General features: G+C 36.4%; 1 protein-coding gene across 1 annotated transcript in view; it reads left to right on the top strand.

The window, feature by feature from the left end:
• Positions 1 to 15,223, top strand: part of LOC104904834 (serine/threonine-protein kinase TOR) — a 35,104-nt gene that overhangs the window by 9,284 nt on the left and 10,597 nt on the right. The window contains exons 15-37 of the mRNA XM_010693230.4: positions 383 to 513; positions 1,843 to 1,945; positions 2,012 to 2,197; positions 2,318 to 2,410; positions 2,541 to 2,576; positions 4,639 to 4,737; positions 5,001 to 5,099; positions 5,209 to 5,371; positions 5,483 to 5,607; positions 5,711 to 5,763; positions 6,513 to 6,636; positions 6,754 to 6,939; positions 8,008 to 8,160; positions 8,239 to 8,391; positions 10,271 to 10,342; positions 10,430 to 10,564; positions 10,655 to 10,716; positions 10,800 to 10,897; positions 11,842 to 11,951; positions 12,113 to 12,286; positions 12,377 to 12,442; positions 13,291 to 13,359; positions 13,439 to 13,549. Of these exons, the coding sequence (XP_010691532.2) occupies positions 383 to 513; positions 1,843 to 1,945; positions 2,012 to 2,197; positions 2,318 to 2,410; positions 2,541 to 2,576; positions 4,639 to 4,737; positions 5,001 to 5,099; positions 5,209 to 5,371; positions 5,483 to 5,607; positions 5,711 to 5,763; positions 6,513 to 6,636; positions 6,754 to 6,939; positions 8,008 to 8,160; positions 8,239 to 8,391; positions 10,271 to 10,342; positions 10,430 to 10,564; positions 10,655 to 10,716; positions 10,800 to 10,897; positions 11,842 to 11,951; positions 12,113 to 12,286; positions 12,377 to 12,442; positions 13,291 to 13,359; positions 13,439 to 13,549 (2,601 nt within the window). The remainder of the gene's footprint in view (positions 1 to 382; positions 514 to 1,842; positions 1,946 to 2,011; positions 2,198 to 2,317; positions 2,411 to 2,540; positions 2,577 to 4,638; positions 4,738 to 5,000; positions 5,100 to 5,208; positions 5,372 to 5,482; positions 5,608 to 5,710; positions 5,764 to 6,512; positions 6,637 to 6,753; positions 6,940 to 8,007; positions 8,161 to 8,238; positions 8,392 to 10,270; positions 10,343 to 10,429; positions 10,565 to 10,654; positions 10,717 to 10,799; positions 10,898 to 11,841; positions 11,952 to 12,112; positions 12,287 to 12,376; positions 12,443 to 13,290; positions 13,360 to 13,438; positions 13,550 to 15,223) is intronic.

A 15,223-nucleotide genomic window follows, 5' to 3' on the forward strand; every position in this document is an offset into this window, starting at 1 on the left:
TGATGAATGCTGGCTGGATTTAATGATGTTATGCCATTTTCCAATAAAAAACGGGCTGGATTCTTGTTATGTTTTTCTATGATCTATGGGGTCGGTGCTCTGATGATGCCAATGATTGCTTGAGTTCATGAAGCCCATTTATGTTATAAATTATTCTGGATGTTAATTATCATAGATCTAGACATAGATCTAATATTTGCTTTTAGTTTATTTGAGAATACAATGTTTATTCCATGATGAAGTACAATCAAGTTGGTGGGGTGGTACTATTTTGAGCTCTTCTTAGTGCCTTGTACGAAATGCTTTGGCGGCAATGTGTGTTGTGCATAACAAGGTCGTATAATTGCATACTGATCATTCTGTATAACTGTTATTTCTGTAGGGCGGCTTTGCAATGAGACAATATATACCTGAACTCATGCCATTGATAGTAGATGCTTTACTGGATGGGGCAGCTGTAACAAAACGAGAAGTGGCTGTTGCGACCCTTGGACAAGTAGTACAGAGCACTGGGTTAGTAACTAATTTGACATCTAATAGATGTTTATCATGTTTTCATGCATTGTGACATTTTGCTTGACTGTTTGGAAACATTAGGGACTTTCTTTTGAGAATATAGTCTTCCGATGCACGGACACTTCAGTTTGGTAGACGTTTCGCGTGTCGAAAACGTTTTGCGTGTCAAAACACAAGAAAACGTTTTTGAAACGCATGGACACCCCATCTAATACTTCTCCTTCCGCTGGCCGGCTGCAAGCCTGCAACTATTGTCACCAACTATGCAGTTCGTCTAGTAGACTAGTACTATAGTTTATACTGAATCAATGTATTTATATGCTAGTATTCCATATTCATTATAATACTTGTAATCCAAAAGGTCTAAAACAGTTGAAATTTGATTAGAATATAAAGCTAAGACAATACAAATAAAATGTAGATCATTAAGTAACTAGAATTACTAATGGAGATTGTTTGAAGTTTTCCCAAAACGTTTCCCCGACGTTTTCTCACTTTTAGAATTCGCGTTTCCCCGTGTCCCCGTGTCTGTTTACGTGTAACTTATATAGTGGTTAGGCTTAGGGTTCTCACTTTTATCCTGGTTGAGATGAGTGTGTATAAGGGTCTGACATCATTTTCATAACATGATGCAGGAAACTGTCGTTCAGTATGTTCTGCCATGCTGTCATTTTTATGTGATGCACATAAGGCTTCTAGGGTTTATTCTAATAAAAAGGAAGATAGGGCCATTTCGCTTTTGTTAATATACTATTCCTTTTTAATAATTGGTAGAATTTCTTATTCTTTTGTAATGCTTCTGACCTGGAAGTCAGTTCACTTGTTGCCTTGTTGATAAGATTGCAGTTACTTTGATGTAAAAAAATCACTGTAAATAAATGAATGACAGTGGAATCTAGAGAATTGGGAGGCGTCAAAGTGAACAATAACAACACAGAGTATCATAACATTGGTGAACGTTTTTGTTTTGTTTTTATAGTGATAAAGGAATACATATTAGAGACACCAACGGGACTTCTTCTAGAATAGTCATGCTGCATATTAGTAATAAAGAAATATATAGGAGCATACTTGTCGAACAGGGACCTAGAAGATAGGTTATTGCCCGGAGGAAAACATGTTTAGTAGAGAATGTATCTCGTTCAAGCTACAGCACTAGCTTGATCGCAGGATCGTTATGTACTCTGGTTATCTTGTAAAATAATTATTGATTCACAGAGTTAATAAATAAGGCGATATATTACAGTGCTTTAAGTTGTAGTTGCTATGAGGCCAATTTAGACCTGTGTACTACATGCTTTTGGGTCTAACAAGTATTCTTGGCAGGTACGTCATAACTCCTTACAATGATTACCCTCAGTTACTTGGATTACTCCTGAAGTTGCTTCATGGCGACCTGGCTTGGTCAACCAGACGAGAAGTACTTAAGGTATGATTGTAGTTGAGACTGCTAGGCTTCTGGTACTGAGTGCTAATTTTCTGACATCCATTCCAGGTTCTTGGTATCATGGGTGCATTGGACCCGTATGTTCATAAGCGAAATCAGCCAAACCTGCCTGGGTCACATGGGGACGTTACCCACACAACCCCAGAAACAGGTCAGCACATCCGTTCCATGGATGATCTTCCTATGGACCTTTGGCCATCTTTTACAACATCATCTGAGGATTATTACTCAACGGTACAAGTTTCATTATTCGACTAGCCTCTAAGGCATTTTACAGCGTAATAAAACTGTCAATTCTTCTCCATTATATGAAGGGGGAATCCTTTATTATTACCTTCATTCTGCATTATACAGGTTGCAATAAATTCCCTGATGCGTGTTCTTAGAGATCCTTCACTTTCTAGCTATCATCAAAAGGTGGTCGGATCTCTCATGTTCATATTCAAGGTAATATGATAATTTAGTCTAATGGAATTTTATTATGATATGCCTTTTCTTTCTTTTGACATAATAGCTTTTTGAGTTATCTTCAAGTATATTGCATTCCTAACTGAACTTTATTGTTTTCTGACGTTAGTCTATGGGACTTGGGTGCGTGCCATACTTGCAAAAGGTTAGTTTGTTTTTCTCATTCATTACTCAAATGTGTGCGCAAATATGTCGTTTCAAGTGGCAGAGTTTATATTCTTATTAAAGACTTGCGTTGTGTAAGCGTGACAACTGGCGTGCCCTTTATTGTCTTTCCATTTTATTTCTTTGGTTCTTAGAAAATTGAATTTTTTTTTGCTTTGTATGTTAGTGGAGAAAGTTCCTATGATCTTCATGTAACTTAAAATATCAGGCAGTTGTGATGAGTGAGCCAATATGCATTAGATTATAAAAGATTGCTTAAATGAAACATGGTTATTTTGAATGTGGATACCGATATAAACATGGGTACTTCAAATTGAATCGTATTTCTGTGTTTTGCTTGATGAAGGGTACTTAGAATGCTATCGACCACTGTATAAATTTGTGATCGATTATATACATCAAATTTGCGTTCCTGTGTCTAAACTTTACACTTGAGGCTATTACAGACAAAACTAATCATTTATAGATCTTGTGGGATAAATACTTTTATATTATAGATTGGATTTGTGGAAATGTGACTAAAGAACAACTATAGCATGACAGTGAATTGTTACACTTGAACATGTTACTAAGTACTCTTTTTTGTTTTGTTTTGTTTTGGAAAGTGGTAAAGGTTACCAAGTGGTTATACTGGCTAATTTTGGAAACATTTGCACAGTATCCCTCTAGGTAAAAAAGGAGGAACACAATTGCCTTTTCTTTTTCTTTTTGGGAAAGATAAATTTCATTAATTAAAATCCATATTGACATTTACAATGGCTATTACAGAAAAAATGAGACACAACCTAACTTTTGTGAGTAAAGTATACTCTTCGTTTGTTCGCTCAATCATGAAGTCTTCTATGAGAATTTCTATCATACTAATATAGTTTTGAGAAGAAACTACTATATTTGATCATAGACTGGAGATGAGAATCCAATACGGATCGCAAAATTTATAATAAACCATCAATGAGCTACATCTTTTGAACAAACCATGAATACCAAACTCCAAACTCCCGCAAGGGGTGTGATGAGCCATTCGTTTAGATCAAGAGGAAAGAATGGAATTATAATGATAATACTTATATCGACTAATATTCTACTTTTAATATTAATATACTATTGTTGTTTTATTTTTTCTTCTTCTTTATCATTACAAAATAAGCTAATCATAATAACAAAATAATTTATAGTTATAAATACTAATTATTAGTATTATAAAAGTTTATACATAAGAATATTCATATTAATAATAATAAAAAGCAACAACAAAGCGATATTAATTATTGGAGCACAATAATGGTGATTAGTATATTAAATAATACATAGAGATTCTAGACTCTTATAAGTTAACAAGTACTCTCTCCTTATTTATTCCACCTCGTTTGTTTGTAAAGTCTCCAATGCACAACTTTGATCATGTATATCTTTAATTATACATTAGTAAAAATCATGAAATTCGATATTTTCAAAATACACACCGAGAAGAATCTAGGAAGGTTTAACTTTCACCACAAAAGGAAAAGAGGGGAGAACAAAAAAGTATTCCGAGGGAGTATATGAAAGCTGCAAAGGTGCCTGCAATCTGTCTATTCATTCTTGTCTAGCGCACATTATATGAGCTGCAACTTGTTTTTGAAAGTTAAAACTCAGTTGTCAATAGAACATATCAATGTGCTGCATCAGTTACTGAAGCCTTCTAGATTTTTGCTGCTAGTAAGCTCAAACTTTCTAGAACATTTAAGATATGGATTAGTTTTCCTTAATATCTAAGGGATTCATATTTGATTTATGTTGTTTTACCTGGGCGATAAAAACTGGGTTACACTGAAGCATACAGACATCATTCGATGCGGTTGTACAATTAGATATTATAAAGGGGATAATCTAGAACAGTGCTGTCCGCTAAATATCATTGGAGTTCTGCTTGGTCTGTAGTTGATTCAGCATATCGGTTTATGCAATTATGCTTACTCTAACCGTCTAAAGTGTTCCGACTGTACTGCGGATTGTTTATGCTCTGTCTAATTTCTGTTCTCTGGCCATGTATTGCATTGTAGGTTTTGCCCGACTTCTTCCAAATTGTGCGTGCATGTGATGATAACTTGAAGGACTTTATTACATGGAAATTTGGAACATTGGTGTCTATTGTGCGTCAGGTAATGTGGCATATAATTTCTCAGTTCTTGATGTGTATTTTTGAGTGTTGCCTAATTTTCGTTAAGCTTTTGTACGCAAAATGGGTATGGCATTGCAGTTTGATACCTAATTTTGTTACGTTAGTTAGAAGTGTACGAGTGTATCATGAATCATGTACCAATTTGCACGTTTCAATTCGTGCTTCACGGGGTGGATTATGAATTAGGTAATACTGATGATCCATTAGGAGTGTATATTTACATTAAATGTTCTCTATCCGCAGCATATCCGCAAATATCTTCCAGACCTGCTCGCTCTTGTTTCTGAGCTATGGTCTTCCTTTACTCTGCCAGCTGCCAACCGTTCTGTGCACGGTTTACCTGTAAGTTTGGCATCTTTCTACTTTATTTATTAATGTTGCGTCTTGATCTTAAGTAATGTTTATTCTTGTAGAAGTATTGATCTGATAATATTGTGTACATTATTCTCAGGTTTTGCATTTGGTAGAACAACTTTGTGTGGCACTTAACGATGAATTCAGGACATATCTTCCTGCTATTCTTCCTTGCTGCATACAAGTTTTAAGTGACGCAGAAAAACGCAATGATTATACTTATGTTCCCGATATGCTCCACACCCTTGAAGTGTTTGGAGGTGTGAGACTTGATTATTCGAGTTCATGTCCTAGCTTGCAGTTTGGGTGTAAGACATTCTTCTGGAGCTTCTGCTGTTTGTGCTGATGCTTTGATTTGGTTTTTTTTATAGGAACTTTGGATGAGCATATGCATCTCCTTCTTCCAGCACTTATACGTCTGTTTAAATTGGATGCTTCAGTGGACATACGACGTGCATCTATCAAGACTCTTACTAGATTGATTCCTCGGGTGCAGGTTTTCATCTCGAACTAGAATTCTGTAGAGTACAAAATTAACTCATCTTAGGTCCTTTCTTTTCCTTAACTGTTCTCTTTTGACATATATTCCCCTCCTTCAGGTCACTGGTCATATATCGTCTCTTGTCCACCATTTGAAGCTCGTTTTGGATGGGTTAGTTTCTTATATGATTTGGTTATTTGTTTTATGAAAGTTCATCTGATAAATATGGGATTGAAGGGAATGGGACTAAGGGAATTAGGAGGAGGGCATGAGAATTGAGTACTAAACTATCTGTTAGGATTATTCATCATGACAGTTTCCCTGGAATGGAATTTCAAAATATATCCTAATAGAGTCTCTTTAATGGTTGTGTCATCTTTGTAGCCTTTTTTTCTTAGCAAGTGCACCTAGCTCCGGTATGATAGCATTTTGATACCTGTCTAAGTTATTTTAGTGGATTCTGAATGGCCAGGTTAGGTTCCAATGAGAACATTTTTCAGTTCAAAAGGATTATAGTCATCGAGACGACAAGATTGCCTTTAACCAAACTAAGAATTATCGTGATCTATAAGTAAATGCTTATATGTGTGCACACGTCTGTACCAAATACCATACGTGGGAGCAAGATTTTCTGGGAGTTGTCCTTAAATCGAATCTAAAACATCAGAAATAGTTTACGTGAATACGAACTGCGTCACCCTGATAGATCTGAATATGAGCTGGGCCAATAGCAATGTTAATAAGATTGAACTTTAACCTCAAGGCATTGTCCCACAGTTTTGCTGAATGATATCGGCTGTCTCTTAATAAAATGTACATATATTCTTTGTGGGTGGATTCAGAGATGTAAATCTGTGCATGTTTTATGCAGTTCGTGATTTTAGAAATTGAGGAAGAATGATTATGCTTTGTACTCGCAGGAAGAATGATGAGCTCCGGAAGGATGCTGTTGATGCACTATGTTGTCTTGCTCATGCCCTTGGGCAGGACTTTGCTATCTTCATCCCATCCATTCACAAGCTTTTGCTGAAGCATAGGTTGCGGGTACTTTGTCTTCTTTTTCCTGGTCAACAGTATTTTCTTTATTTTCTGATTAATACATGATAGTGATATGACCAACTTTTCCCCGTATATTTGGTTACTGATATTCAACTTTTCCAGCACAAGGAATTTGAAGAGATAGAAGGACGGTTCCGACGTCGAGAGCCTCTAATATCTGGAAGTACTGCTGCTCAAACATTGAGCCGACGCGTTCCTATAGAAGTTATTAGTGACCCTCTGAATGATGTTGAGTATGACCCTTACAGTGATGGATGCGATATGCTCCGAGATGTCAAAAGCCATCAGGTGCTTTCTTCTTTTCCTTTTGATGCTACTATAGCCACCTACTTGTCTACTTATGGTCACTGATACCTCTTTTCTGGAAATGCTTTATTACCTAATCAGTAGTTGATGAAAAAATTTATCAGGAATGTATATGATATTCATATTGCAGCTCTTTTACAAATTATACTCTTAACCTAGAGATACATTATCTCACTTTTCATTGGAGGGATTCCAAACTGACAATATTTTGCTGTTAAGTTGGATTTTTGTTTCTTCCATATTGCAATCTGGACTCAAGATACCATTTTACCAAACCACATATTATTTGCCAATATCATCGCGTGATGATGCGAGAACAAAATTCCTCGTCTCTTTATTAGCAAGAACTGAAGTTGAGCTAGTATCCTTGATTCTCTTTCTTCAACACATTTCCAATGATAGGAGAGTGTGGTTGGATTATTGCTTGAGGTTCTTTACCTGTTGATGTTTGGAGATGCCTAGGAGAGAGAAATGGGTTGGGTTTTCTTATTAAAATTATTTTGTTATAATTGTTTTAGTTTAAAAATACCAATACTTGGCACCGCTGGCTATTCCTTTAGGTTTAATGACCAAACTTGTGATTGTTTTGATGGGAAAGTATTTGTCAAATGGCATACTTTTGTCTTACGATTTGGTTGAGTAATTACAATTTTCCTGTGGAATTGTATATCTGCGGCATGTCTATTTTATGCACGATGTCTTGGAAAGATTCTGGGATAGCGGAGTGTCAAAAGCACCAGTTCTGACTCAAAATAAATATTTCAGAAGCACAAGATGACAATGAACACAAATATATATTTAAAAAATTTGTGTTGACGTGTTGTTTGATTTAGTTTTATTTCTTTCTCGTAATAGGACAAAATTGGGGAGTTCTTTTTTTGGGTATGCTGGTCAGTTCTGACTCAGAATACATGTCAATAGCTAAATTGTGCTTTGTTCGAAAAGGGACAAAAAGCTAAAAATAAGCACAAAAAAGACCTAGCGGTGTATAATAGAAACTATGTCAAGTGTCAACTAAGAGCCTCTTAATGTAAGTTTCAACTTATTTAGGTTAATGATGGACGTTTACGTACTGCTGGGGAGGCTTCCCAACGCAGCACCAAGGATGATTGGGCAGAATGGATGAGACATTTCAGTATTGAACTGCTTAAAGAATCTCCTTCTCCAGCTTTGCGAACTTGTGCTAGGCTTGCACAGTTACAGGTTTTACTCCTAGCTGCCTCACTTCATATTTTTTATGATTATAACTGTTATTATTATATTAATCACAGGCATCTGCAGCCTTTTGTAGGGAGAGAACTATTTGCTGCTGGTTTCGTCAGTTGTTGGGCTCAACTTAATGAGACAAGTCAGAGGCAGTTGGTTCGACAACTAGAGACAGCTTTTTCTTCACCAAATATACCTCCTGAGATTCTGGCAACTCTTCTGAATCTGGTATATTTCCATGCTCTCTTTCCTTTTCTTGTTTCCTGGGCGAGGCTTTGTAATGCCTTCTATTTCGTCTTTCAATGACATTCTTGTGATGTTTAATGCATTTTAACATTTCATCGTTCATTGTCATTATTTGTGTTCATCATGCTCCATCGACTCCAATATTTATTGTCTTCTTTCTCTTTCTTCCCGTCCATTTCCTTTCCAACTTACCTTCTCTACTATGAAAGACACAGGATTGTTAAATTAGAATTAGATCCATTTCGATATCTTTCAGACTTGGCCAAAAGTTGCAGAACATCAGATGCTTGGCAGCTAAGCTGATTCTCTCTGACCATGGAGGAACCAAATCTTGGTCAATAATATCTCATCTTCCTATAAAGCATAGGTGACCAAAACTCTCTCTGCCTTCCCACCCCCTCCTTGCTGTGTTTGTGGATTGGGGGTGGTGCTGGGGCTTGAAAACTAGAGGCACTCGAGAGAGGAAGCAATGTCAAATAATTGAGAGCTGACTACACTCACAGCTATTAGAGGTTTGAATGCTATTTAATCACACCTATTCTGCCATATAAGTCCATGCAAATCGAGCCTCATTTTTTTAGGATTTGTTGCCCTAGGATGCTGTACTCCATTGTTAATTTTAGTTACAACTTCATGTTATCTGAATAATATCTTGCAATGTTTTGTGGCTGAGTCGCTGAGATTAGTTTGCCGTCTTCCATTTTCAATATTTTTTTATTTTTTATTTTTATAAGGTCAAGAGAAGGAGACCCTTGACATCCCTTTGTTACTATGATATGGGATAACACCTCCGTGTACATATTACGTGCATGTCATGTAAAGTTCTGGTTTACTCCTAATCTTCTGGTGAACTCAGGTTAAGATCGTCCTTAGTTATTAGTTTTCTGTTCTTTAATACAATCCTTCCACTAAAATCTAATTTGATTGGCTCTTTCCCACTTTCCTTAACATGTGTGAGAAGCCAACTCGAACAAATACTTTGATGGTGGCTTGGTGAGGGACTAAAATTCATTTTTTAATATTTTGAAGTGGTCAGCAAGCAGGGTAGGTGCCTTAACTGAACTCGATAACGTCCATAGCTACTACCTCTTACTTGGGTATCTACACCCTCCTATACATTAAAGTATATTGCTGACTCTAAAGTTGTCGCTGTTTTTGCTCTCTGAGCATCAGCTCCTTCAATTTGTTGATGCTCTCTAGGCATATACATCCTCTGTTTTTCTTTAGATGCAACATTCGCCTTTTTGGTGAGTGCATTAAAATAATCAAATGTTGCAACTGAAGAAAAACAGAGGTAGTATTTGTATCGAAGGCTAGAGAACACAAAGCTACTCAGAATCCGAGCCTTCTTTGTCATTTATATAGCCAGATATTGCTGTTGTACTTTTGCCGTTGTACTATTTTTAGGATGTCATTATTGCTTACTCTGCTATTGACTAATTTACTATTGATTTGTTTATTCTCAAATTGGTTGAAACTCTTCTACATCTCTATTATATAAGGCAAGACATGGGGGACACCAAAAAATAAAAAAAAAAAGGAATAAAAGAAGAAAAGAAAAGAAGATAACTAACTGTTTCATTTGAATGGAAAAGGGGGGAAGTAAGACATTTAATTTGAACATTAGTTTTTTGAGAAAGAAAAATATAGAAACAGTTTTTTACCCAATTAATTTTATTTTTACTTTATTTGTTATCACACATGATCGCACACATTGCGTGCATGTAAGACTAGTGTATCATTGAGGAAGGTCTCTTCATCTGAATCTGCATGTTGAATCTATGCCGGGCCTTTTTTTTTGTTGCAATGCAATTTTCTTATAATGTCCTTTTATGATGTTTTTGTCCCCTGGTCTTTGTAGGCAGAATTTATGGAACATGATGAGAAACCTCTTCCTATTGATATACGTCTTCTTGGAGCTCTTGCAGAGAAGGTACGTCTTCATCTCTTGCAGATTTATGACAATCAGAGATGGGTGGTCTGCTAACCTGCGTCACTTCTTTCAATAAACTGATATCAGTGTAGAGCATTCGCCAAGGCTTTACATTACAAGGAAATGGAGTTTGAAGGTCCACGTTCTAGAAACATGGATGCTAATCCGGTTGCGGTCGTAGAAGCACTCATACATATTAACAATCAGTTGCATCAGCATGAGGTTGTCAAGATCCTCAGATAAATTGGTTTTCCTGTTTCAACCGTCTGTATTTGTTTGTCAAGAACTTGTAAATTATTGTTTTATGTGTAGGCTGCTGTAGGAATTTTGACCTATGCACAACAGCATCTAGATGTTCAATTAAAGGAATCATGGTACGTCTTAAGTGATCTTAAAATGGATTCTGCAAATGGCAATGTCCTTATCATGATTCCGCTTTTCGCATTTGTTGATTTAGGTATGAAAAGCTACAACGCTGGGATGATGCTTTGAAGGCATACACAGCAAAAGCAGCTCAAGCAACAAATCCCCATGCTCTACAGGAAGCTACATTAGGTATGGATCTGATTGACCCTAATCAGTATCTGCAATTGTTGTTATGTTTCTCAGGGGTTTATTTTCTCTTCTGGTTGACCCTAGTGAGTATCTGCATTGATGTTAAGGTCCTGAGGGATTTATTTTCTCTAGATTCGTGATATATTGTTACTCTGGGTACTGCTTTCTCCTATTCTGACATTGCCTTCTCTTTTCATATTTTTTTCCCTTTTTTCTTCTATGGGTTGTATAGCAATGGTGGGTTAATTTAGGGTGACTGTCACTAGGTTTGCTCATGTGTCAGTAACAGACTAATTACTGGGGTCACTAATATGTAGCAAACGTCTGTTTCTACTTGTTAAGTTTTTCTGACCACACCTTTGAGAGGCATATTTTTTTAAATTATCTATCATTTGCTGCTCAGTGTCAGGTAGGTAATAGATCCAAGCACCAATATGCATGCAGTCTTACCCCAAACTAGTATGGCTATATAACCAGCTTGTCTCCCTTAAGTTTTTATTGTTTCTGTTATTCTCCATAAGGTCTTTTGCTTTGTGGGTTGTGTAATTTACTGTCTTATTCTGCTGGGTTTTAAATTGTAATCTTATGTGCATTTCTCTTGTTATCTTGGAGAGTGCTATGAAAGCTTGAATAGCTGAGGGGATAGAAATGCCTGATTTTTGTTCTAAGCTCAAGATGTGCATGAGGGTTTTTTGGGTCTTAAAATATTTTTTTGGCCAAGTCTTTTATCCTCTTAGATAGCAAATAAGATGCAAGGTCTTCATAGTCTGCATATGAAGGTATTTTGAGTTGTGGCAGGAAGGTCACATTTTTAGCTCTCGGAGTTCTATTACCGATTTTTATTGGCATAAGTATATCAAAATTGAGCTGGCTGTTTGATACAACACAAGATACCTCCTGTATCAATAATGCTTAGAGAAGTTTAACTCTTTCGAATTTTGTAGGGCGAATGAGATGCCTTGCGGCACTAGCCCGTTGGGAGGAGCTCAACAATCTGTGCAAGGAGTATTGGACACCAGCTGAGCAAGCAGCTAGATTGGAAATTGCACCAATGGTTGGCTTCATTAGTTCTTTTTTGGAATATTATTTAGATCAACAATTTACCTTGTTTTACCATGGAAATTCTTTCATATCTGATAACGTATATAAAAAGCTGTTTCTTAATGCTGCTTTGATGCAAAACATTTGCTCCTGTTTTCTGCTGATTTATTTTAGGCTGCTAGTGCTGCATGGAACATGGGTGAATGGGATCAAATGGCAGAATATGTTAAAAGCCTCGATGATGGTGATGAAACTAAATTTCGCGTTTTGGGAAATACTTCTGCTACTGGTGATGGAAACAGTAGTGGTACATTTTTCCGGGCTGTGCTGTTTGTTCGGCGTGGAAAGGTTGTCTTAACTCTTTCACTTGCTTTATGGTTTCGACTGCAAATAATTTGTATAATGCTCATGTAATTCAAATGTTCATTTTTTTTACAGTATGATGAAGCCTGTGAATACGTCGAGAGAGCAAGAAAGTGTTTGGCTACAGAATTGGCAGCTCTGGTAATGTTTTAGTTAGGAGTTGCTTTCCTTATTCCACGCCTAACGAAACAAAATCATTTCATGATTTAACTACCTAAAGATGTTTTAGACAGAATTGTTTTGTTATAATGTTAGTAATGTCACATCCATTTTACGTTGGTACTTGGCTGATTGTCTTATGAATGCAACTTCCTCGTGTGTGATTCATTTAGCACTTTTTCTTACTTAGGTTTCTAGGATTATGCAGTTCTGTATGCAAGGAAGATATTTTATACTTTGAAAGTGCTCTTTAGAGTTGCATTCATTGAGTCTTTCTTTTCTAGGATCCTTTTTAGAGTTCTCACGTTTTAGCCTTTATTATGGTAGTAAGGATGGAAGTTCTTTTTGGTTTTTCTTTGGTTGAAAATTGAGAGTACAACAGGGATTATCTTGGAATGAGATATTTTTGATACCTATGTATAATTGTTGGGGTGCTAACATTTCAGTTTGTGGTGTTTAAGGAAATTATTTCAGTACTGAGTACTCAGTAGCACCTTTGGGGACCTTCTCTTGTATGCTGATTTGTGTTGCTCTATTACCTCTCTTATGAGTATGATTTACTCTATGGCGATGATTAATTGTAGATACAACAGTCAGAGGAATGACTGAGCATTATTATTATTATTATTGTGTTATACTTTTATCATGTTGCAAGCTAACATTTGCTGTCTTTGGTTCATTTAATGGTATGAAAATCATATCCAGATTTCCTTCACGACAATTTGCAATTCATATGCAGCAATGTTGATGTGCGCTATGTTTTCAATGAAAATTATCTAGCTTATTTTTCTTAAGTGTATTCTTAGTAGAACCTAAATTTGTTTTCATAGGTTCTGGAAAGTTATGAGCGTGCATACAGTAATATGGTTCGTGTTCAACAATTGTCAGAACTAGAGGAGGTATGAGGCTATGAGCAACCCTCTTCAAGTCCTTGAAGAGTAATTTATTAATTCTAACACCCAAATTCCCATTGGCCAGGTGATTGATTATTGTACTTTACCAGTTGCTAATCCAGTGGCTGAAGGACGCCGTGCACTTATTCGGAATATGTGGACTCAGCGCATACATGGAGTCAAGCGTAATATTGAGGTTTCTCTATTGTTTGTTCAGTCTATCACAGCCATTATAGTAATATTTGTGTGTGTGTGTGTGTGTGCGTGCGTGCGTGTGTGTGTGTGAGTGACTGCGTCAACTCCTCATGATCTTGCTGAATGACACACACCAATGGCCCGCCCTATTCATGGGATGTGTTTATGACGTGCACGGAATTTGATTTTTTCATTATAAGAGTAGCTCAAAAGATAACCTTAAGAGATGGCCCACTATAATGTTATGCTTTTACATGTAATTAAATTCGACGGGAAGGATGAGATGGCATTGGGAGGGGGGGGGGGAGGGTGTTAGGTGTCTGACCAACCTTGTGATCCTGCTGAATGACACACGCCATCGAGCAATGGCCCACCCTATACATGGGATGTGTTTATGACGTGCACGGAATTTGATTCTTTCATTATATGGGTAGCTCAAAAGATACCCTTAAGAGATGGCCCACTATAATGTTATGCTTTCACATGTAATTAAGTTCGTCGAGAAGGATGAAATGGCATGGTGGGGGGGAGGGTGTTAGCTGTCTGACCAACCTTGTGAATACTTTCCAGGTGCTTGGCTAGGAGGATATTGGATAGCTCAGATTGAAGGCTTATCGTATTGTAGCAAATCAAATGACATTCCTTTTTGCCAAAATTATGGGTTATGCCATTTGTGCCAAAATTATGGGCTATGCCATGTATTAAGATTTCACTTTCAATATTAGCTATTCCCTACCTCCCAAAATAAATTTCCATGCTACTATATGTGTATGTCAAAAAAGTTCTCTATCCCTTTCATGTAAACACATGTTTAATATTTTTTCCTTTTCTCATCATCCACTTTCAAATAGTTTATTTGCATTAGATCACTATTCTTAAAGTTCTGTGCCAAAAATCAATCATGCAGCTCTTTTTGAGATAGAGATTACAGGTTAATTTTGATTTTTGAATGACTTACTACCTTAGTTAGTCAAACTAAACTCTTATGATCAGCTTCAGGTGGCAACTCTTCCTTACAGCGTCAGTGGGTGACATGTTCATGATTAATAAGTATGGTCTAAGCCTCTAAGGACAAAATCAAATCTAAAGCGAAATAATTATGAATAAAGAAACATAGTAAAAAAAATGCTGTTTTCCAGTGCATAGCTAAGAAGAAATAAGGTAATTTCAACCCTAAAAACAATAGTATGTTTATATTAAGAGGATATCGATACCAACTTTTTTGGGAACTACCTGATATTACTTTTTTTTGTTATAAACAACCACCTTATAAGAAGTTCTCATTGGAGTAGAACTTAGTTGACTGATTTCGTTTGCCATTGGTCAAAACTGCTGCTCAAATGCAAACGTACCATAAGGTAGATGTTTGAAAGAACAGTAAAGAAAGTTGGTAATAAATAGGTAATTTCCCATAGGATTTCCATTAAAATGTAATACATCATTGTGTGCATTAATGAAAACTAGTTTTTGTGTGTGTTTTTACCTAAAGTCTTATCGTGTGATAGATAAGGCTAAGACAAAAGAAATCATCGTGTGCTCAAACTAGAGGATAATGAATGGCTGTTCATTAGCCTTTTTCCAGATTTTTTTTGGACTAACAGTTCAAGGGTGTATAGCATCTCTAATGATGAAAATTAGATTATCTTGTTGGTGTTGTACACTTGTACTGGACTCT

This window comes from Beta vulgaris, chromosome 9 (assembly GCF_026745355.1).
Source record: "Beta vulgaris subsp. vulgaris cultivar EL10 chromosome 9, EL10.2, whole genome shotgun sequence".
NCBI lineage: Eukaryota > Viridiplantae > Streptophyta > Magnoliopsida > Caryophyllales > Amaranthaceae > Beta > Beta vulgaris.